The sequence below is a fragment of the Bombyx mandarina genome, chromosome 12 (assembly GCF_030267445.1).
Source record: "Bombyx mandarina strain Sakado chromosome 12, ASM3026744v2".
NCBI classification, from domain to species: Eukaryota; Metazoa; Arthropoda; class Insecta; order Lepidoptera; family Bombycidae; genus Bombyx; species Bombyx mandarina.
In genome coordinates, this window is record NC_143219.1 from 7368878 (window position 1) to 7393619 (window position 24742).

A 24742-nucleotide genomic window follows, 5' to 3' on the forward strand; every position below is an offset into this window, starting at 1 on the left:
CCATGGGCTCACTTGCACGTTAGGGTGAAGCAGAAATTGCCTCTCAAGGCTATCAGCTTAGGTAGAGAAAAAAATAATTACTTCAATTAATATCAATATGGTATAATACATATACATATTTACAAAAAAAATATCACATAAAGGTGGTGAGGAATATCCTACTCTGCTGCATTGGGCGGCTCGTTTCGGGCTGGAGCGTGTTTGCTGGCAGCTGCTAGAATGTCCCGGAGGAGGAGCCGCCATCGCGATGCGGAACGTCCGACATCGCACTCCCGCCGACTTAGCTCGTGACTTCAAACACTATCGCCTCGCTGATATGCTCTCGGATCACATGGTAAATAACTTAAAACAACGTTAATCCAAACCCTAAATAATACATTCTTCTTCTTATCCTTATCGGCGCATTGCAACGTGCGTAAGAGATTTCTTTTTGTGCTCTTCTTTTGGTGTCCCTTTTAGTTTATCCTCTTTTGATTCTTTGAGTAATTTGATTTTTATTGTTATAATTTTTTTTTATTTTTTATTGCCCTTGTAGGCAGACGAGCGTACGGCCCACCTGATGGTGAGTGGTTACCGTCGCCCATGGACTTCAGCAATGCCAGGGGCAGAGCCAAGCTGCTGCCTATCGCTTAATACTCTCCACAAGCCTCTTTTAAAGAAGGACATGTCATAGCGCTCGGGAAACACCGTGGAGGGGAGCTCATTCCATAGCCGGATGGTACGTGGCAAAAAAGACCTCTGGAAACGCACTGTGGATGACCGCAGTGGCTCCAGGTAGTATGGATGAACTCTACTCCGGTGGCGGGCGGTGCGATGGTAAAAACGAGATGCCGGTATCATCTCGAACAATTCCTCAGAGCACTCCCCATGGAACATTTAAAAAATAATTATTTTTTTCTGTATTGTTACAATCAGAATATATATAGTTTATATTAATAAACATTATACAAGTGAATTATTTGTTTCTTTTCAGAAAATAAGCGAATTCTCCAACATGTACTATTATCTTAAAAATATGTCCGACAACGAAAAACAAGATAAAACAGAAGAATTAGAATCAAAAGAAGAGGACCTTCGAATTATTGAGACATGTGATACTGTGGACTCGCCTATCTGCGAAGATCCTGAACAAGATGTCATAGTGTCTCCCCCGGATCCCTTCAGCGAAACGTGCACGCAAAATTTAGAAGAAATTTCTGATAACTCCGATGAATCCGAAAAGCAATCTAGTGCGTCGTTCAAACTTCCAAAAGTCAAAGAACAACAACTGTACCAAAACGAATTGCCGTGTCACGACGACACAGCGGACAGGATCCAACAAGCTATTGAAAACGATTACCTCTTCCAGCCATCAAACATCAAAGTCGAAAGCCCGAAATTTAGACCAAATAACTTGTATATGAATAGTTCCCGTCTCATGCCGCAACAACCAGAAGTGTTCTTGTACTCACCCACGGAAGAATCCAAATCATTCAACATTGAAACGCCAACTAGTGATATTAGTCAGATAAATTTAAGTACCAAAGATATAAGGAGCAGTGGTAGTATTAAAACGAGTAAAGAAAACAGCCCTTTGACCGGCCAAGAGGAATTAGCGGAAATAATAAATGACTTCAAAAATAACGTTTTCACCATTTCCGAAGTAGAAAAACTGGTGATGGAATGGAAAAACAGAAACGAAACTCAACAGTCGCTGAAAGAAAAACAGGAACAGCTGAACAAGATGCGGGAAGAATATGATAAAATTCAACACAGGATTAAAGAAAACATGAAAAGACCGACGCCTTTTGAAAGAGTCAAGAAAATGTTCTCCAAAAACAAGAACAAACGTAAGTCAAACTCAAATATATCCGCCGCGGTACTAGTGAAGTAATTAATGAAAATACGCGTACACGTAGAGGTTCAGTAGAAAGAAGTTCATTTACGTATTGCACCGCGACGGGGCAACGCAAAGCCATCGTCGCCCGAAACATGTCTAGCCAGATCCACCGGATTCACTCTCGGTGCTTTTATGACCCTCAAGCACCGGTCACCGTCCTCGTCGAACTCTCGAAGAGATCGATCTAACCCATAGACAGTAGACACAGCCCACTGAGTTTCTCCCCGGATCTTCTCAGTGGGTCGCGATTCCGATACGGAGGTAGATTCTGCGAAGTACTGCTCTTTCTAGGACTTTTGTTAGCAATTTCTCTTAGGTTGGGCCCGTGAGCTCACCTACCCGTCCGGGTGTAGCTGGAATAGCCCCTTAGGCTACCAGCGAATGGGTAGGGAAAAACATATCCCTTTTTTAATTTACTGACCAGATAGTTGGAAGTTCTGACGGCCCATTTTAAGCTAAGTGGTTACCGGAGCCCATGGACAACACAGCTTAAAAGTTGCCACCCTCCTTGAGAATTGACTATATCTAAACTGTATGTAATTACGCAAAAAAAGGTATCCGCGGATTTGATTTTGATTACACAATGCTATTCCTTTATCGTGAAAGTCATCGTGGGAGTCAAGTGCGTATTTTATTTGGTAAATTGGTACCGGCCTGCGGGTTTGAATTCCGACATGGTCGCATTGAAACACGTACACCGGACGTCTCATCCTTTAGACCACGAAACCTCAGACTTATTGTTCATTTGCAGATCACGAGAGCAACACCGGTACTATTGAAAAACGAAATGGCAATACGAGGCCGAACAGTAGCTTGAGCGACAGTAAGTGAACTGAAATCGAAAAATCATCAGACACTTAGTTATAATAAAAACGCAATTGCTTATAAGCGAACGTGTTTCTAGGTTCTTCTTCATCGGGCCGTCTGAGCACAGTTAGCGGGGGCAGTGCCGCCGAAACGAACAGCGTCCAATCTGAAATGGACGACAAAGCCAGATCGATCGTGAGTTTTATCGATTGTTTCAGCGTAGCTAAAAGAATGTAGGTCAGATATATTTTCTTGGTTTCACCTTGGCGGGGCTACTTAAGTACATTGTCAATACATTAACAAGGGCCAAGGGTGCGGCGGAACGTTAGTGAGAGCCATCAATCATTTCCCACGTGAAACCGAATTAGTTTTCTAGAAATTAAAATGCAAATATTTTTATTTTATCTGCTATAAGGTCCCAAGGTATATGATGTAGCCTATTAATAAATTACTCCCTTGCATTCTCACCCAAACGTCTAAAACAGCCCGGGAGAGGTTACAGGCAAATGTTTACTTATATAATGTTTTTTTTAGATTTCATCGAGTACGCTCACAATGCATTCAGCTTGCGACAGCGAGAACAGAATGGATGACTACCTGATCCCACCACCACCGCGACCGCTCAATGGATGTCCCCAATTCACCACATTCGGTCACCCAAAAACCGATGGTTTAAGGTAAGGTTTCCTTTAATGAAGCTGAGAAGATTACGTAGCAAGATGACAACAAACGCAAGGTCTAGTCGAAGCTATAAAGCTTCCTTTTGTCCGATTATTCCGCAACGAAAATTTGTTCACAATCTACTTCTATAAGAATTAAATTCTATAATAAAGAATCAAACACGTGAAATCGACCGTATGTTTCATGACAGGCTTAGGTGGCGATGTTCATATCATCATGTTTCTGGTTCCGAGAATTGCTTAATCGTAAGACATCAATAACGTTTCTCGAAACAAAACCGGGTTTCACTAGTCCTAAAATAAAATAATTGTTGCTTTAAAATATTTAAATTTCTAACATACCGACCGATCGCTTTCAGGGGCCACATGGCGACTATAGTGGAACGAGAGACTTCAGCTTCCCGAGAAACCCTGGACTCCGACATGGACACGCATTTACGTTTGAGTTTCGGATCAAAGGACCGGTCGCCACACTCGAGATGCGACGACCGCGACGGCGCTCACATGTATATGAATATTTCCGTGACACATACATAATATCAAATGACGCACTGAATTCCTCAGTTTAGAGCCCCGTGAGCTCATCTACTCGTTCGGTTACGCTGGCATAGCCACCTAAGGCTACCTAGCTGAAGTAAAAAAAAAGTACTGAATTATAACATAGAGTATGCAAATAATTTGACGTTCCACAGACTATAACAAACTTATGAAATTTGTGCATTAATTTGATTGTTTGATAATATTTTGTAGCTTTAATACATACTAGTAAATCCCAACGAATTTTAATACAGATACCTGGTCGTGAATGAAACGAAAATAAAAAAAAGCGTTGCTATTGATTTTTTTTAATAAAATAGGAATTTATATTTCCGTATGTAAGTAATAGAAGACTGACATTTTATCCTTGTAAATAATATGTAAATATTTTCAGTATATTTAATCGTCTATTTATTTTTAATATTTCGGAATATTTTATAGTAGTAATAAGTAGTAGTTTTACAATATATATAACTACAATAATATGGCACAAATGTATACATTGTAATTCTGTGCGTGAAATAAAATGCATTTAGTTTCGAGGTCGAAGAATTATACATTAAGTGAAATTTGTATCAAGAATTATATTTCTTGCATTTATGTTAATTTTAAGTTATTTTTAATAAAATAGAAATTTAGCTATTTAGGCCTGGTTTTATTTACGCTCGACACAATTACTCAACTCCATTGTGAAAAAACAATACAGTGAAAAATAAATCAAGACACTACAAAGAACCCAAATCTATACTAATACTAGCTGACGCGGCAGACTTCGTAGTGCCTCAATCGATAAATCAAATCAAATCAAATAAAAAAATTTTATTCAACATAAATGAAATTACATACTTGTTGAACGTCAAAAAAACTACCGCCAATTCACTAGAACTAGCCTCCGTCCTGAGAAGAATTGGCAAGAAACTCAGCGGGCATGTCTTTTTTTTTTACATCTTCTTTCTGGTCGTTCCCTCAATGCTGAGGATCGTGACTGTATGTCAATCTTCTCCACTCGGTCCGGTTCTGCGCCATATGTACCGCTCCCCATATCTGGCCTCCAGTCACCTCCTTGAGTTGGTCAACCCATCTAGCTGGCGCTCTTCCTCTAGCGCGCTTCCCCTCCATCTGTCCGAGAATTGTGAGTTTCTCCAGGCTGTGCAATGAGGATCGCATTATGTGCCCAAAGAAACTCCGGATCCTTTCCTGGCACATAGTCAGCAGGCGCTTGGTGACCTTCAACTCTTCGAGGATGGAGACATTGGTTCTCATAGCTGTCCAAGGAATGCGTAGCAGCTTTCTCCAGCAATACATTTCAAACGCCTCAATCTTTTTGCGTTCCTTTTTCCTGAGACACCAAGTCTCCACCCCGTACAGGAAGATAGAGAAGACCAACGTACGAACCAGACGCATCTTAGTTACTCGGCGAATATTACGGTCTTTCCAGATTTTATCGAGGCTAGTCATGGCACTTTTAGCCATCCCGATACGGCGTCCGATTTCTTTCTCGCAGTTACCACGGTTAGAGATCAGCGACCCCAAGTATATAAATTCCTCCACTTTCTCATAATCCTTGAGTGCATTTGATGGACTTAAAACTTGAGCTCTGTCCACCGTCATCACTTTGGTCTTAGAGCGGTTTATGTGCAGGCCAAATTCAAGGCTCACTCTCGCTATTCGCTCCAAGATCGCAGCCATCTCGGTCTTGCTGGCTGCAAGGATTGTTGTATCATCGGCATATCTTAGGTTCGTGATCTTCGTACCGCCCACCGTAACGCCGCCGTTCCAGCCATCAAGCGCCTTCCTCAAAATTACTCGCCGTAGAGGTTAAACAGCTTCGGAGAAAGTATGCATCCCTGACGGACCCCTCGTTCTGTATGGAATGTTTCAGATTGTGATTCATCCAATTTCACAAAGCTCGACCCGTGAAGGTACAGCCTCTGGACAAGGAAGATAAGGTGTGATGGCACGCCCATTTCCGACATCATCCTGAACATGAAATTCCATTTTACGCAGTCAAATGCTTTGGCATATTCTATGAAGCACATCACAAGAGGTTTATTGAATTCGCGACATTTTTCAATGAGTAGACGTACATTCAGTATCTGTTCTCGTGTTCCTTTTCCTTGCACAAATCCTGACTGTTCCGGAGGAATCTGTCTATCTATGTAGGCGGCCAATCTCTTGTTCAAAATCTGGAGCATGATCTTACTAGCGTGGGGCATGAGGGAAATAGTGCGGTAATGTTCACATTTCTTTGTCGAGCCCTTTTTGTGTAGGGGGATGACAGCTGATTGTGCCCAGTCCTGAGGCCAAGTACCAGTGTACCAAATCTTGTTACAAATCTGGTAGAGTGTTTCGGCACCTTCAGGACCTAGATGTTTGATCATGGCAGCTGATATGCCATCAGGACCCACTGCCTTGTGTTTGAGCTTCTTGATGGCGTCCTCCACTTCACTGCGTAGTATGTTGGGTTCAGCTTCGTAATCATCCCACGACCTTTCGACCTCTCTATGCATGTTTTCACTGTAAAGCTCGTAGCAGTACTCTTGCCATCTGTTTAAAACCTGACTGAGGTCGGAGAGAGGGTTACCCTGCTTGTCGTCAACTACCCACGATTTTGGTTTTGGTGGCTTCGTTAACAGCTTTACCTTATCGAAGAGATCTTTGGTTTGTACCTTCACAGCGTGTTGTTCTATTGCCTCACAGATACCAGAAATTTGTTTGTCCCTGTCCCATATTAAAGCAGTTTGCACCTCTTTATGTAGCTTGTTGTAAGCCGTTACAGAACCTTCGCTTTTTGCAGTTTTCCTCTTCTCAATCAAGTCCCAAGCACTATCACTGATCCAATTCTTTTTATGACGGACACCTTTAAACTGTGCGCTAACTTCTTTAGCAGTTGTGAGAATAACGTCTTTAGTTCTCACCCAGTCAATGTCACTTGAATCAAATGGGTCAAGCTCTAGGGACCGGAGTTCTGGTCTTCTCTTTCTTCTCTTCAAATTGTTGTAACGCGGGCCCATTCAAGGACGTAGGTTTATTAACGCGTTTTTTAATGCTCCTTAAGCGAAGCTTGATATCAGCAATGAGAAGTTCATGGTCGCTACCGCAGTCGGCACCAGGCAGGGTTTTGGAATTGGTGATGCATGATCTCCATCTAGATTTTATTAATACGTAATCTATCTGATTCTTGTATTTTCGACCCGGCGCTGTCCATGTGTAAAGCCTTCTAGGGTGGTGCTGAAACCAAGTATTCATAATGGACATTTGGCTCTCAATACAAAAGTGCATTAGCATCTCGCCACGGTCATTACGTTTACCTAGACCATAGTTACCAACGATGGTGCCATTCAAAGGGTCATTTCTCGTTTTGCCGACTTTAGCATTTAGGTCTCCTTTTATAACAACTATCTCCTGGGATGGTATGGCTCGCAATAGTTCTCTCAAGTCTGAGTAAAAGTGCTCGATTTCGTCTTCAGAAGCTGCAAAAGTTGGAGCGTACACCTGTATAATATTCAGGGTCACTGGTCTGGTGTCCAATTTCAAAAGCATCATTCTGTCAGAGGGTCCCTGGTATCCCCTTACTGCTCCCTGCCAGCGCTTGGGTACTATAAAAGCTACTCCATTCTCGCTTTTCTCATTCGAGCCCGAGTAGTAAACAGTATTACCATTCTCAGTGACAAAATGACCACTTCCCTTCCAATGAACTTCACTGAGACCTAGGATATCAATATTTCGACTTTGCATCTCACTTTCTATTATATCGAGTTTGCCTGGTTGTGTTACCAGTCCTTTTACATTCCAAGTTCCAATTCTTATACTTCGCTTGCTTTTGGGTTTCCTCAGGTTTGGCAGTACAATGCTACCAGTAGTCCTAGTTTCACTGTCCGCCTGGTAGTCTACAGCACAGTGCCCAGTCGCATATTTCCCACCATGCATCCTGGGTTTGCGATGGCGCCGAGGGTCAGTCGGATCGCATGACATACTAACACAACTTGCGGACATAATATTCATACAGTTTTCTTGGGAAAATAGTGCAGTGGTTTCCCCTTGCCTTCTGCACCAGATATTTTAGGGGTTATTTGGACCCCAAGGTCACTGTAACCTCTTCCGACTGGTTGCCCGGTCAGGTGTATGGTTATACCGCCAATGCTCGGTCGCCAGAGCCTCGTCCGTTATCCAGCAGGGAGCACCACGACACGGTATACGCCATGCCGTCGCCATCCGGCGCGTGCAGGTCAGGTTGACAGTTGGGCCGGATCAGATGTGGTTTCCGTTCTCCCCGTTCTCCGTTTTTTTACATATGAAATTATTATTTATTTATTTTTTATTATTAGTTTTTTTTTAAAATATGAATTTTTTACAATGAGTATTATAACGTAACAATTACTACAATATTGAAATGCCTGGAGCGAGCAACTCATTCCCACCTTGTGCAATCTTCTAGATAATCATTGACTTTATAGTAAGCTTTATTGCACAGATGTTCTTTAATAGTTTTCTTAAACCTATGTATATGTAGGTTCTGAACATCTTGTGGGATTTTGTTGTACAGGCGCACAGACAAACACCCGAATGAATTTCGTATCTTATGTAACCTACTCATCGGCACAACAAGCTTGTGTTTGTTCCTAGTATTTCTATTATGTATGTCCGACTGTTTAGGAAACTCCTCAATATGTTTACGAACATACATCAAATTTTCAAAAATGTACTGGGATGGCATAGTGAGAACTTTAATTTCTTTAAATTTCTCCCTCAGGGATTCCCTTGAGTGCATGTTATAAATAGCACGTATAGCTCTTTTCTGCAGTATAAATATCATTTCTACATCGGCCGCATTGCCCCATAGCAAAATGCCATAGGACATGACACTGTGGAAGTAATTAAAGTAAACTAAACGAGCCGTGTCCGCGTTTGTTAACATTCTAATTTTTTTTACTGCGTATGCTGCAGAGCTGAGCTTACTCGCCAATTTATGAATATGAGGTCCCCACTGCAGTTTGGAGTCCACTGTTATACCATAAATACGGTTGACTCAACAAGCTCCAATGATTCCTCAGAAACAATTACATCACTATCCACTTGTCTCACATTTAAAGATGGTTTAATACATTTTAAAGTAAATTTAATACATTTAGTTTTCTTACTATTCAATAATAGGTTATTGATACGGAACCAATGAACCACACACGAAATCGCATCATTCACTTCGTCATAGACTTGTAATTGTCGTTTAATTAAAAATTAATTGTCGTTAAATAATAAATAAAAGACTTAAACTTTTCTATAAAATAAACTTAAAACAAAAGGAATCCGTCCGACGGGGGACACATCAAAGGAAAAGAAAAGGGTGCGTGTACTCATGTACGCGCGTAAGAAGTTATACTTTATTTTTATTAAATTTATTTCTTTTTTTTTATTTAAATTTTAATCAATTTGAAAAACATCGATTAAACAACATCCTCAAACATGCATATTGGACATCGTATAAATTCGGTAATTCTCGGTACGGTTCGGAAAGTTCACCTGCGGCTATATTCAGACTCGCCAAGTTACGTCGGTCGTATTGTAATGAGCGATTTAGTGGGCAACTTCATTCTGTTAATTTTGTGTCACGGTGCGCGCGCATCGTAAAATTTCACTCTCATCAATTTTTCATAACGCGCGTAAAGAAGTATAACTTCAAAAAAATTATTATTTTTATTTAATTGCGAGCATTTTCATATTTATTTACCTTTTAAACCTTCTCTGGGCTTCCAGAAATAATTAAAGACCAAAATTAGCCAAAGAGGTCCAGCCGTTCTCGAGTTTTAGCGAGACTAACGATCAGCAATTCATTTTTATATATTATATAGATATAAGGTAGATAGAGATAGATTATAAAGCTGAAGAGTTTATTTGTTTATTTGAACGCGCTAATCTCAGGAACTACTGGTCCGATTAGAAAAATTCTTTCAGATAGATAGCCCATTTATTGAGGAAGGCTTTAGGCTATATAAAATCACGCTAAGACCAATACAAACGGAGCACCAATAAAGAATGTTTCAAAATCGGGTCTTTTTCCTTTTTGAGAGCTTCCGCTGCGTGCGCTGCGGAAACGGTTAAAGTTTCGCTAAAATAATGTAATATATTATCTCCTCTGTTTGTCAAGTAAATTTCTTTAATATTTTTTTTATTAATTGCTTATGAACTTCAGTATTAACAATAAAACAATGTGGTTTTTTTTTCGAAATGTCAATATCCATACAAACGAAGAAAGAAATAATATGAATATAGGTTTCCTCGGCAGCGATTACGGAACGGGACGCGCCAGCAGCGCCTGGTGCAGCGCCCAGACCGCCAGCGGGCGCATGTACGCGATGGAGCGGTGGTTGCCGTTCTCGTACAGCGCCTCCGGGGTCTCGAACGACAGACCCATCTGCGTCAGAGTGTGGTACAGACCACCCGCCGTCGCGAACGCCTCCTTATGCATACCTATGCCAGTTATAAATAGACATGAGGTTCGATAATAAGCCCCAATCTTTTAATGCGTTTTTTTTAAATTTATTTTTGACGTGACTACGTCTTATAATTCGATGGAGCCGGCTGCACGCACGAAAAAACATGACTCATTGAGGCGTTCCATTTAAGGCTTGAAGTGCAAGCGAGAGCGCGCAACGAGCGACAAAGAGGCACAATCGGCCTCCGCGTTCGGCAGCGTTCGACATCTGTCTCTCTCCTACTTGAGTGAGCGATGCATCCGCGTGGACAGCTGCTATACAATAATACATTTACATGTTTTCGCCAAGTATGAAGTTCAGTGAAAAGTGAATGTGTGTCAATTGTTTATAGCAACGATAATTGCGATAACTGAAAAATGAAACCATTCCATCAGTATTTTCTTATGACGTTGTCACGTTCAACTATCGTCAGTAAACCGACTTCACAGACAACCGATTTTTTTATTTATTTCTTAGATGGGTAGACGAGCTCACAGCCCACCTGGTGTTAAGTGGTTACTGGAGCCCATATACATCTACAACGTAAATGCGCCACACACCTTGAGATATAAGTTCTAAGGTCACAGTATAGTTACAACGGCTACCCCACCCTTCAAACCGAAACGCATTACTGCTTCACGGCAGAAATAGGCGGGGTGGTGGCACCTACCCGTGCGGTGGTGTTTACTAATTAAAAATCTCACCTTCAAAAATCATTAGCGCAGAGACACCGTACGTCGTGCCGACCCATATTTCTTCGCTGTGCATAGTTCGCGTTTCAATATGACCTTTGCCTTCTCTTACAAAACCGTTGACAGCTCCCATGGTCCCATTCTTGAAATGCAACACATTATTCTCATAGATCGTTTTCAGTGCTTTTTGTACATTTTCTTCTGGAAATACGGACTCATTCAGTCCTGAAGCACGAAGGAACCTTGAATGCAATGGATATTTTCTAGGTTAAAAATAAAAGTGTAAATTATTAAAAGAGCTATGTTAATAGAAATACGTTGTACCAGTGACCCGCCAACTGATCCGCCATGATTACATTCTCGTTACAAGGCTTGGTGTCGAAGCGGTAGTGTGTACCCGCCCAGAGCTTGTCTTGGTAGGCACGCTGCGCTCTCTGCAGCCATTCACCAAATTCTCGCTCGTCGTCCTCGTGACCGAGGATATTCGCCATCGTGTGCACCGCCTTCACAGACGCCACCCAAAGTCCGCCGCAATACGCGCTGCAGTCAAACTAAATGCATGAATAGGGTTCGCGTGACGTCATACTGTACAACTCGATGCGGCCCTCACCTGGGTCCCGTCATCACCCATATGTCGTAGGTCTGGTCGGGAGTGCCGTCGTTCTCGATGAGTCCGTCGCCGTCGCGGTCCCAGGCGGCGGCGCGGCGCAGCAGAGTGACGCAGGCGGGGTACATGTCGGCGAGATAACGTTTGCTCGGCCACACAGCGGCAGATGATCCGGTTTTCTCTTCACTCCTGTACGTGAAGCGAGTAACGCATATATGCAATCGAATAGTCTTCTTCTCAAGTGATCTATGCTACAATACCGATACTGTAATATGATATACATTAGTTACTATCATCTTTTATAAGTTTTAGAGTAAAAATAAATTTTCTCCTACCGACGCCAAAAATTCGGTTTTCGTCCCGCTGTACAGGGAAGAAAGTCTGTTTTACTCCCTGGGTACTGACAAGTGCGCATGCGCGTTAGTGTCTATGTCTGCTCTCACGCACCTAAAATTCTCCGTCATTGTTGTGCTCGGGTAATTTGCAATATTGTGTTTAGTGTAAAAGTAAAATAAACAAAAGGCAATAAAATTTAATAGTGAAGTATTAAACAAAGATGAGTTCATCAGACAGTTCTTATTCAATTATTAGTAGTTTATTTTAAAATTAAAAAACAGTTAAATTGTTAATAAAATAGTATGTGCAACGCGGGAAAAAAGTAGGACATCTCATCCTGCGTGTTTGCCACCCTCGCCTTCGGTTCGGGTGGCAATTTTACACGCGGGAGGGAATGTCCAACTTTTCTCCCTTGGTGCACAATGTACAATTACATAATTCTTCATAATAACGAAACTCTTACGTGTCCATGAAAGTCATCAAATGGTAGTCGCGTATCACCTGAAGGATGAATTTAAAGTTGAGATCTTTCCAATCGCTCACGTCGTGAATATTGTAAGCATTGATGTGAAAAAAGGGCATATCGCCTGGAAGGTAAAACAAAAGGTTTCTTTAGAGACAGTCCAGTGTACTTAGTGCGAGTTTTTTAACATTCTCGATAGCGTAAAAGTTGGCTCTAAATATGCAGTTGGAACAGCGCCCCTAGCGGCCAACGTAGGCAAACATTCCAACTCCATGCAAAGTTGAGTTAACTTTTACATACGCTATCGAGAGCGTTAAAAAAGTCGCACTAAGCACACATGAGTTAATATTTAAACTATTATTTAAACATTAACTTTACCTGGATCACCTAAATCATGAGGTATTGAATCTTTTGTTTTATATTTCACTATTTTTCCATCATAGAGCGATTTTCTGCTTTTCTCGGTCTCCATTGCAACAGTGTCACGAAACATATACTGTATCACGACCTATATAACAAAACTTTAAATTTAATATCTCCCGAATGTTATTAGGGTGTTTAATCGACCTGCACTTAAAGCGCATTCTTAGTCCCAAAGCATTTTATTTAATTCAAGTTTTGCAAACGTTATATGTATAGGACTGGTACAGTAAATCGCTTTCATATTGAGGAGTGAAAAGGTTATTTTGTTTAAGCGACATTTTACTTAATACGCGTAATTTATCTTTGTAATTAAAGACCCGTTTTATTAGGTATTACTATCAACAACTCGATGTATTTAATTGAACTTCAATGAAGTTTACTCTATTCAAATAGCTGAAGAAGTTTTTTGTTATGATATTTTTTCCAAATTTTAAACTTTAAATCGGTCTCTTATAAAATTGCAACAAGCGTTGTATAAACCAAATAGCTTTCACCCCTCGATATATATATATATATTGGAGTTTACTCCTTTAGAATCGATTTACATATATAGGCCCGGGGTATGAAAATTATGGGGACCAAAATCGTACTAGCATGTCACACGAAATGCGTTATGCGCATGTCACACGAAATGCGCGCCGGGCTGCTGCGCCGGCAGTCCGCCACAAAGCCTCGTACTGATCGCGCGTTTCTCTCATTATTGTATTTTCATATATTTGTTAGTCGTTTGTTTTGTGTCTCGTTAATTTGTTAATAATCTGTAGTGTATCGTGTTGTCGTAATATAGAACTATTTCTCGTATTGTTTCGTTTAATTTTTTATATCCAGTAAACTCCAGTCGTGCGTCGGAGCGGACACACACACATTTTTTTATATTTATATATATTTCTTTGTTTGTTAGTTGATTACGAGATCGCTATGATCTCGACGTGAAAAAAACCGGTTCGCAGTGATCCTCAATTAAAGTGGTAAACATAAAAAACAAGAGTCCTCAATGCAAAATAAATTCATTCAGAAAGCAATCAAACTTGAAAAAAAAATTTATAGATATGTTGTGTCGTATTCTTTATTTTTTATTTTTTGATTGAAAGATTACTGGTGGCCCGAAGGCCTATCCAGTTTCACCAGGACAGGTGGGCGAGCAAATGCTCAGCCAGGAGGGGTGGGATTTGCTAACAACTGCCCGAGCGCCTCTGAAGGAGACCTAGCAACTCAAGTGCAATTGCTTCGCGAATGAATCTACTACCGGATCGGAATCGCGACCCGCTGAGAAGATCCGGCGAGAAACTCAGCGGGCTGATGCATGGGTTAGGTTGCACGTCGACCTCTTTGTCGAGTTCGACGAGTACGGTTACCGGGGTCCCTAAGCCTGCTCCTAATGTTAGAGCTGAAGGCGTCTAATGCAAATGTTATTGGTTCTGATGGATCCGTAAGGTGTCTAGGGCGTCGACGGTGACTTGCTCCTGCATGATCAGGATTCGGGGAGTACTCAGCGGCGGCAACGATAAGTCGATTATCATGACGCATAGTGTCGTATTCTATAATCTCACTGTAGCATTTTCTTCGTAACGATCTTGCATTTACTAATTTATTTTTATAATTTCCAACGTCTTGATTATTTACAATGTTTGTAGACACCACAGACAGCTATGATTATGTTTGTCGACATTTGAATGTTTGTGATAAGTTTTATTTATTAATATAAAATGGCACACATCGAAGCAACTAAAAGTATCTTGAGATATTAAGCAGGTTGCTCGTTTGATCTTTACGATAAAAAAAATCCCAATTATCTCTTTTAAAAATCTTCATAGTCTAAAGGATAAAACGCCAGGTGCTTATTTCAAGCGATGTAACTGTACCGATATTTTAAACTTGCTGGCATGTACCAATTTTCTTAAGAAATTCCAAGTACAATGACAATTTGTAATAAAAATAAGAACCGCAAAAACTTATATATTTGCGTAATTAATTGGTTTAAGGACCTCGTGTTCTAAGGTGGGTAAGGGCATTATGTTGTGTTGTCAAGATAAATTATGAGATCGTTCACACAACTAAGCATTCTGTAACCTCACCTGTAAATTAGGCCACAGCTGTGCCAAAGCAAAAGATGCGTAAAAATGGACGTCATACGAATTGTACATTCTGTATTCGTGGCCTTCTAAATAACCGAACAAACCGAACTCTTTCCTGAAAAAACAGAATACTGTAAAATCATAGGGACGTTTCTGAAATACAATTGATTTTCATGCCTATTTATATCATACCTAGGGTCTGTATCCGGATACTCGTCATGAACGTCCAGCCATATCGTACCTCCGTCTGCTACGTAATAGAGTTCGTTGAATAACGCACTTTTCAACCAGTCCGGTATACTCCTGAAATGTTATATACATATATTTATGAATTGTAATATACATACCGCATTTTAGTTTTTTAATCAAATAGCATTTTTTATATTTTCGACACTAAAAAGAAAAATGTACCGAAAATGATGCTACTTTCCATATTTTAAGTGACACCAACTAAATACTAGATTGTAGAATCATTCAAGCTTTTTTATATTTACTAGAGGTCTCGCAGTAGTCGAAATTCGACTATAATTAATTGGAATTGTAAGTTTGTACACTATTATGATTGTATTTTATACTTCTATAATCACAAATTTCGCCAAGGCTACACTATAAAAAAATATTAATAAAGAAAAACAATATTTAATCTATTCTCACTTTGACCACAGACGTCAAGAACAAAAGTTGACAATAAATCATCAATAATTAATATGCATGCGTGTGTGCGTCAAATACATGGTATGTAGTGTGTGTAATGTTTTCTTTATTGATTTAATGTATCATTTATGCATTATGCTGCTAAAATATGCATTTTAAAAAAATATTAGCATTGTGCACTTCTTCTCTATATTCTCTATAAGTGTAGAAAATTTCATACTCCTCCGTCCACGCAATTTTCGTAAAAAGGGATACAAAGTTTTTGCTTCACGTATTAATATATAGATATTAAATGTCACAAATAAAATTAGGCGGCTTAAGTATGAGCGGCTTTAAAGTTCTCTGTAAAGTAATAACGAAATTATTTTCCGAACAGCCTATTAATTATGATTTCGTGATCGAGATTTTTTTTTTGCACTAATTTTTCAAATTTTATTAATGTTCTTACCCATTATTCAAAATCGAATCTTGCCAAACATTCAACTGCGTCTCCCAATTCGTAAAATTATTCAGAGCATAAGTAGCTATGTTCGAACCAGCGTTTCCATCGCTGCTGTAGAATTTTGTGTAAAACCTGTGCAACCGATATTTTTTTTTATTAGGTACTACTCAACCGTTTACTGCAGTCTACGTCTTGGTAATAAGATTGTCCAAATTGCATTATTACATTAAACATTAGCACGTTTTACGAAATGAAAAATTATATGGAAATTTACTGTAAACACGATTATGAACTTTAACAGCTTAGTGCAAGATTTACAACCCACTGAGTGTCTCCCCGGATCTTCTCAGTGCGTCGCAATTCCGATCCTGTGGTACATTCAGTGAATCACTGCTATTGCTAAGGCAGATAATAGTCAAGCCTCAGGCTGAGACCCTCGAGGATATCAGGGATTAGGTGGAAATTAAGAAAAAGAAAAGTTTTTTTTGTTGTAACTCGGACCAAGTGTCGTGGAAGTAAAGCTGACAAATTCACTGAAATAACCTCTGTCGACTCTATAATTTAAGCAAATGATACCGTTGAAAAAGCAATATATTTAAATTAATATTACATGAATCACTAATTTATCTATTTAATTTGTATTCAATTTGTTACCTCTTATGTTTCTTTTCGTCCTTTCTGTATTTTATCGTGGGCATATCCCAAACGAGACTTAGTTCGGTTGAGCCCGTACTTTGCGGTTCCAGAGATAAAACACTAGAAAGCGCTATTGAATCGCCTGAAAAATCTCGTCATTGAGGGTACGATCGTAAAACTCTTCATCGTGAAATTATAAAAACTTGAGAGGTGTCAGGGACACACGGATGGAACGAAGTTCCTTTCGATTTATTAGTGAAGCAATTGTAATAAAAAATAAAATTTTATTTTATAAATAATAATAAAATATATATAATTAATTAATAATAGTTAATTAATTAAAATATTAAAATAACTGGCTTGCTTTCTATGAGAGACACAGAGAGAGAGACAGACAGAGAAACATGCGCACGCCGCACGACTTACACCTATAACAAAAAGTGTCGTTACAACTTTTGGTCTTAATTTTTTCCGTTTAACCCCCTTTCGCAACGCACGATAAGGAACTTCGTTCCAATAGCTCTCCATGTTTCTAATCGAATTGAAATAAAATAAAAACAAAATTATGTTCTTATTTCCTAGTTGGTTTGTTTTTGTTTAATTTACTTCCTTTTAAGACTAATTACTAATTGCATAGGGCCAGTTTAAATTTTCTGTAGCTAATGTAACAATTGATTAATAGAAGAGCGAACTCTTTGCTCTTTACTCACTGAAGCAGAGTAATCGAACTAAATCGAAGAAAATCTTCAGAGGCAAACCACTCATCATCAAGTAAGCCGTGCTTCTTGACTTACAATTGCAATAAAAAAGTGAGATATTTTATTTCATTAGTTCATAAAACACAGACTTACAGTAAATGACTTTATTTTGTTTTTGCTTATTTTCTTTCTCAGAACTACATCTTGGCGTCGGAACAGTTTTAGGATCGGGTGATAATTTTCCATGTTTCTGAATACATTCCCAAACGTAGTGTGATGTTTTAGCAGAGTTCCAGAAAGTGTAATCTTCGGTGAGACTTTGGCTTTCAATATTATTTTTACTTATTGTAAAAGTACATGGACTCTCTCCGATTTTTTGACTAAGGTATACACCGCTGCTTTTAGTTTGGGTGTAGCTCCCGACTTCTGAAATTATAGCGGTCTTGAAATAAATCTCATACTGTTGCTGGTAACAACTTCAACGATAGTTTTTTTTTTGTCAGTGCCAAGAATAACTTTTTGGCTTCAGTTGGTAGATAATTTTACAGAGAAGCAAAATAGATATTTACAAATAGACCTTAGACAAACAGAGACAGGCAAGTTTTAATAAAATAGATGGCGGCGGAACACTTTTTACTGGTGGTAGGACCTCTTGTGAGTCCGCGCGGGTAGGTACCACCGCACTGCCTATTTCTGCCGTAAGGCAGTAATGCGTTTCAGTTTGAAGGGTGGGGCAGCCGTTGTAACTATACTTGAGACCTTAAAACTTATATCTCAAGGTGGGTGGCGCATTTACGTTGTGGATGTCTATGGGCTCCAGTAACCACTTAACACCAGGTGGGCTGTGAGCTCGTCCACCCATCTAAGCAATAAAAAAAAATGTCAAGTGGTATTTGACAGGACATATCAGCGGTTAGAACATCTTGAAACTGAAACGAACCTGCGTTTTTACTTTTGTTCAGTACTTCAGTCCAGGTGAGTGTGACACTGACGTTTCTATGTTCATTGCTTACATTCAGTGCGCTGAACGCGAACACCGCACACGGTAGACTGCTATCCTGCAATTCGTTCCAGATATGTTCTAAGTACTTAGCAGTAGGAAGCGGCTTGGCTCTGCCCCTGGCGTTGCTGAAGTTAATGGGCGACGATAACCACACACCATCATGTGGGCCGTGTGCTCATCTGCCTACAAGGGCTTTTTTTCCTACCTATGCTTGCCTTGAGAGGCTACATAAGCTAGCCTTGAGAGGCTATTTCAGCGTAACCTTAAGTAGTAGGTGAGCTCACGGGGCTCAAACCTGACGACGTTGCTAACACGAACCCTAGCAAGAGCTGTGCTTCGCAGAATCTATCACCGGATCGGAAACGCGACCCACTGAGAAGATCCGACGAGAAACTCAGTAGGCTGTGTGCAATTCTTGTATATTAATATATGTATATATAATCTGAATCTCGAAAACGGCTCCAACGATTTTCATAAAATTTAGTTTAAAGGGGATTTCGGGGGCGATAAATCGATTTAGCTACGATTTATTTTCAGAAAATGTTGTTTTATTCGTGTTTTCAATAATCAACTTTATCGATAATCAACTTTATCACTCTTCCCGACATCTATTGGCGAATAATAATACTATGTTTACTGATTTAAAGACACAACATGATGGTCATCATCTAGTATATAATTATGTTCTCACTTGAACAATGCAGCTCATTAAAAGCACGCTTTTATAAAAAGGCATAAGACTAGATAGAGCCTTGTATTATAAAATACATCAACGCATTAATAGAAAGAAGCGATCGGTTTGTACTAAATTTAACAAATACGTTTTAAAATTGCTGCTTTCCAAAAAGACGCAGGTATTCACGCCCTGAATAGAAAAACTGTTCAAAAATAAATACTTTAAAACTGTCGGACTACTTTAAGATTGACATAGATGGTGTTTGGTTACATACTTCGTAATTATGAGGTATGACCGGAGATATTTGTCGACAAACGAGTTTAATTCCGTATTTTGATAAATCGTACGTTGTCCAAGCTCTCGGATATAGAGCCGTGTATTCACAATCGGCGCCATTTAAGTTCCATTCCCACGATTCAGGGGCATTCTTGGGCTTACTGAAAAATAAATGATTTGGTAACGCAAACTACATTTTACAATATAGTGCATATTCTTACCCTCAAATTGGAGGAAAGTTATTGATTTTTGTATATGTTGCATACTAAATGGAATCTAATATAAAATGTAAATAATAAAGTTACACTACAATGTTATGTAAGCAGGAGACCATGGGACCCACGCTTTTTGTGTTACATTGCGGGCATTTCTAGAAATTTCGGTCGCGATTATTTTGATGTTATGGTTTGATTAATCATTGTTTTATTAGAGACGGGCTATACGACAAAGTGACGCGGTATAGTTAAAAAAACAAAAGAGGTGTAGTTGCATTCTGCATTCGTAATCTGGAAATGGAAGCTAGGCAACGAATGTCTTGTTTACGGTTAGCCCTTTCTATTGCTAATGCTGCAGTTAAATTATCCGGCACATTGCTGTGGTAAAGTCAAGATAATTTCAAAAGTCTTTCCACTAGTCTCACTCTTGGTAATAAAGAAAGCGGAAGTTGTTGCCGTATCGGTGCTCTGATAGTTGCCGTGGCAATAAACTCAATATGAACTAATTATAATTTTCACTAAAACAGTGTAATGAACTTTTTAAAAAAACAATACGAACCTGTAAGTAGACAGAACCGTTTGGTATAACGTTTCGTTTTTATCATTTTTAATGTTGACAATAAACTGACATTCCGGTACTGTAACATACTCGTATAGACCAGGCTGTAACTGAAAACGGCAGAACTCGCCCTTAAAACCTCTTCCAATAGTACCTCCACCTATACCCCCAATAGGACATCCTAAAACATAAATTGCCACATCGCTTTAAATTTACAGATATATCGACATTATTTATTATTTCTTAAATTGACAATTTTGGATTAGTACGATTAACTTATTACCCACGTTATGACAGTTATTACATAGAGCCTTTAAACAATAAAGTGACGGCTGTATTACTACGCACACGTTGTCAGGGGAAAGTTACAAGCCGCGTAGTATCTGATTTTCCTGTCTCATAAAAATCTAACTATTAAGACAAATGGTCACCAAAGAAAGATATAATTTCACGATAAAAATAGAACGCCTTATTCTTAATGACGTCACCGTATTCCGTTATTTCCTATCCACAAAATTTAATCGGTTATTTCGTACATAGCTATTGTACTTAGAAATATTTTTGTCTGACCCATGATTGATCTTCAACATCATGAAATAGCCTATACCTTGATAGGTATATATATATATACCATTACAAAGAATTCAAGGATCAGTTGAGTTTATGAATCTCAAACAAATTCGAATACAATGTAAAAAAATTTTTTATTAAAGTAACTAGAAAGCAAAATCTCATTTACGTAATCAGAGCTACTAATAACATAACATATGAATATAATAATATAGATAAATAATACGATGTCTAATTAAATATTTTTAATGTTATCATGAGATTTCGATATACCGCATTCATCCATAGTTGAAACCCATTAATACAGGTTATTGGAAGAAAATTTTCACATGATCTTCTACCACAACACAAACGAAATAATTTGACGACAACTTATGTTCTTGTAGTATTTCATTCGATCCACAATATTATATACATTGCTAAAATCGTTTAAATATCTTTTAATTCGATAATTGTAGTTACAAAACAAAGAGAAATAGATTAAAGAAATTAAAAATTAATAATCTTACCGTACATTCTCTGCGCTGAAACTCTATGCAAAAAATCCATAATTGGACGTCTGTTATTTAGCTTCATACCAACACAGTATTTGAAATATCTGTAATCGATAAAAAAATATACATACTATAAAATAATTAATTATGTGAAAAGTGTTAGAGAATGCATTAATACGAAAAATTATTTTGATTCCGAAAATCGACATTATCGTCTGGTTGTGCCTTTTATTGCGGCTCCAGGATATCCTTCTCTACACTCCTGTATACCTATGTGTGCCGTAACATACTCATACTATACTAGTACCTACATACGTCGAAAACCATAGTAGGTACATTGTGCACTAAGGGAGAAAAGTAGAACATTTCCTCCCGCGTGTAAAAAATAATAATAATAAAAACACGCGGGATGAGATGTCCTACTTTTTTCCCGCGGTGCACATATTATTTTTCCCCTACCAGGCCGACAGTTCGTAGAGTACCGAGCCGGGGTCCAGGAGCGAAGCCCGGCGGAGCCCCCCCATACTCATAAAAAACACTTTAATTTAATACTTCACTATTAAATTTTATTGCATTTTGTTTATTTCATTTTTACACTAAACACAATATTGCAAATTACCCGAGCACAGCAATGGCGGAGAATTTTAGGTGAGTGAGAGCAGACGTAGACACTAACGCGCATGCGCACTTGTACCCAGGGAGGAAAAGTTTCTTCCCTGTACAACAGGAGGAAAAGTTAGACTTTCTTCCCTGTATAGCGGGAGGAAAACCGAACTTTCGGCGTAGGTAGGAGAAAAAAATTATTCTTCAACCAAGGCTGAAATTCTTTCCCGTAACTTGTGGCCAGAGTCGCGTAGCTTGTGGACAGGACCAAGGAGGCGATTGAAAATATTAAAACTAAACTTATAGCTTTTATGAACCCGCAATCAAAGCGAAGCTAGCTAGCTGGCAGACAGGTTTATCTTACAACGTAATTTTTGAGGAAGCTATACAAAACGAACTTTTATTATTATTACAGAACATAACTACTAGTCCAAGATCCCAGAGCCACTAGACTTTACTTATTTTCTGACTAACGAGATGGGTACTGCTCAAGCACGCGGTTAGTCCCCTCTTGCACATGCTCAATCAGAGCTGAACCTGCATCAGTGCTGTGGGACATGTACAGGCACGCGTAGTTTCAGGTACAACCCCCGTGATCTACGCGCAGCCACAAGAGGGATAGGTCTCGTTGTTCGAGGCTTCGTAGACGGCGACAACAGAAATCAGCCCGGACGAGTACACACACCCCGGCTTTACGCAGGAAGTTGTGCTCTAATACGAAGCCGGCGTATTTAAGGTACGAGGTATCATCCGCAGCAGATATCTGCGTCTCCGTCAGAAACAGTAGGGCAGGCTGCGCCGTCTCAAGATGGTGGTGTATGGCGGATACTTACATTCGGTCTACGGATGTAAGTAGTAGACCTAATGTTAACGATTACTGGAGTTAATGGACAAAACAAGAAAAATGTATCTATAGATATTATGCATATAATTGTATTGAAATAACGACCATTCCGAGGTACGTGGTTACTTCGCCAGATATGCCTATATTTATGATTACACATGCAACTAACACGAATACTCTAGATAAGAATTGTCGGAGGGTGGAGGTAGTTAGATACGATAATAAGCTAAGGGTATTAATGGCTACGATGTACAGATGATAGTAAAATAGAATGAACGGTCTCATATGTTATCGAAGGATTAAACGGAAAAAGTGGCAGTATGTAAGCTCGAAGAAGAACACAGAAGATGGCATTAGCACATCCCACCTCCGGTTTGAGTCCCGAGAACTCACCTACACGCTAGGGTAACGCTGATATAGCTCCTCAAGGTTAGGTAGGAAAAAAAAGCCCATCATAAGCTTTTCAAATTATTATATTCCAGTGATAGATCTTTGGTGAAAATAATATACATTTTAATGTAGTTCGTGAATTCATGGCAAATAATAACTTTGTAATGCGTATCTTGCTAAAACAATAACAATACAATAGTAAAGTTATTTGTACCTATATGAACAGGGTATCTGAAATGAACAGGGGCTAAATTGATACTTTTAGTAATTCTTCGGTTTAATAGTTGAACCTACTATTGTCAAATAAATTAATCTTCTTCTAGTCTTGGCTGTATAACCCGAAAAAATGTAAGTAAAAAATTTGGCCTATAACATGAATCAATTCTAAAGAAAAAGCTGACAGTTTAGGCAATGATGAATAAATTAGCAAATAGTATGTTACCTCGCTGTCAAAGGCATCACATCAAAGAGTTGCGAAGGACGTATCCCATGACCTTGTTTGCTCTGCAACGGAAATTCATGATCCAACCGCAATTTCAATCCGAATTTAGGTGGTTGATCTAAACTGTTCTTTCTATCCATCTGAAGAGTCATAATTTTGTTACTATTATGGTGTAAAAATAAACACAGTAAAACAATCCGCGTAAGTCAAATCCACAACAATCATTGATAGGTCAGATTTTTTTACGTTAATTTGTAGCTATCAAAAACCAATTTGTATTACGATTAGATATCTAATTACTGTTCAGATTAACATGTAGACACGTGCAATCGGCTATGTAATACCCTAGTGATAAACTACTTAATAGAGACATTGCTGACGTGGTTACAAACTTGTCACTGAAGTGTTTTCATTAACCTGCTATCGTAAGATAGTATCTAAAATACATAGGTGATATACTTATATGAAATAGGTGATACATTTTAAAAATATTCAGAGTACAATCATGAACATAATATGTACCTACTTTACAATGCGTACTGATATAGTAAAATAAGATTTTAAAAAATTTAAACAGTGACTAATAATAATAATAATAATGTTTTTATTTCAAGTAACCATGACTCATATAAATTGTTAATAAGACAATGTTAGTAGTTATATTTACATCACAATGAATTACTGTGGTAACATCCCATGGGAGATGGTACCACAGCGACCCATGTATATACAGTCCAGCCTGCTTGCGATCATGCTCAGGATACTGTTGGACTAAGCAAACCGATCTTGCATAATCGGTTCTTGGTTGAAGCATGCGTGACATTACTATGCGCATTTTTTTTGTGATGTTATTTTACTTTATTAATTTCGCAATTTAGTGATATTTTTAGTAATTCGTATATATTTGTAAAAGAAGTAATGTTCCAAATGACGAATAAGAATACTGGACACCTTACACATAACAAGGTTTGTAGTCGTCGTGGCCTAACGGATAAGACGTCCGGTGCATTCGTGTTGAGCGATGCACCGGTGTTCGAATCCCGCAGGCGGGTACCAATTTTTCAAATGAAATACGTACTCAACAAATGTTCACGATTGACTTCCACGGTGAAGGAATAACATCGTGTAATAAAAATGAAACCCGCAAAATTATAATTTGCGTAATTACTGGTGGTAGGACCTCTTGTGAGTCCGCGCGGGTGGGTACCACCACCCTGCCTATTTCTGCCGTGAAGCGGTAATGCGTTTCGGTTTGAAGGGTGGGGCAG

General features: G+C 39.0%; 2 protein-coding genes and 1 long non-coding RNA gene across 6 annotated transcripts in view; 2 read left to right on the top strand and 1 right to left on the bottom strand.

Annotated features, from left to right (window-relative positions):
• Positions 1-4547, top strand: part of stumps (DBB domain-containing protein stumps) — a 33041-nt gene extending 28494 nt beyond the window's left edge. For all 4 annotated transcript variants that reach the window (XM_028178626.2, XM_028178624.2, XM_028178625.2 and 1 more), the window contains 6 exons: positions 144-334; positions 974-1829; positions 2631-2702; positions 2784-2881; positions 3221-3363; positions 3726-4547. In XM_028178626.2, the coding sequence (XP_028034427.2) occupies positions 144-334; positions 974-1829; positions 2631-2702; positions 2784-2881; positions 3221-3363; positions 3726-3903 (1538 nt within the window). In that variant the 3' untranslated portion in view covers positions 3904-4547. The remainder of the gene's footprint in view (positions 1-143; positions 335-973; positions 1830-2630; positions 2703-2783; positions 2882-3220; positions 3364-3725) is intronic.
• The window catches only part of LOC149501776 (uncharacterized), a 423933-nt gene that overhangs the window by 379369 nt on the left and 19822 nt on the right, over positions 1-24742 (top strand). The window lies entirely within an intron of this gene.
• Positions 10053-23964, bottom strand: LOC114246212 (non-lysosomal glucosylceramidase). Its single transcript, XM_028178653.2, has 16 exons — positions 23475-23964; positions 21211-21299; positions 20132-20312; positions 19356-19518; positions 18343-18460; positions 17556-17828; positions 16723-16846; positions 16075-16200; positions 15165-15275; positions 14973-15087; positions 12853-12982; positions 12475-12598; positions 11679-11864; positions 11393-11608; positions 11081-11310; positions 10053-10371 (listed from the first exon to the last, which is right to left on the bottom strand). Exons 1-16 carry the CDS (start codon positions 23624-23626, stop codon positions 10190-10192), a joined length of 2520 nt encoding a protein of 839 aa, XP_028034454.2. The 5' UTR covers positions 23627-23964; the 3' UTR covers positions 10053-10189.

Excerpts from the sequence above, each read along its gene's own strand:
- LOC114246212 (XM_028178653.2), bottom strand. The coding sequence starts at position 23,626 with ATGACTCTTCAGATGGATAGAAAGAACAGTTTAGATCAACCACCTAAA. Across the intron at positions 12,983-14,972 it reads AGCTGTGGCCTAATTTACAG|GTCGTGATACAGTATATGTT; the intron begins GTGAGGTTACAG and ends TTTGTTATATAG. Across the intron at positions 11,609-11,678 it reads TGGGTGATGACGGGACCCAG|CGCGTATTGCGGCGGACTTT; the intron begins GTGAGGGCCGCA and ends GTTTGACTGCAG.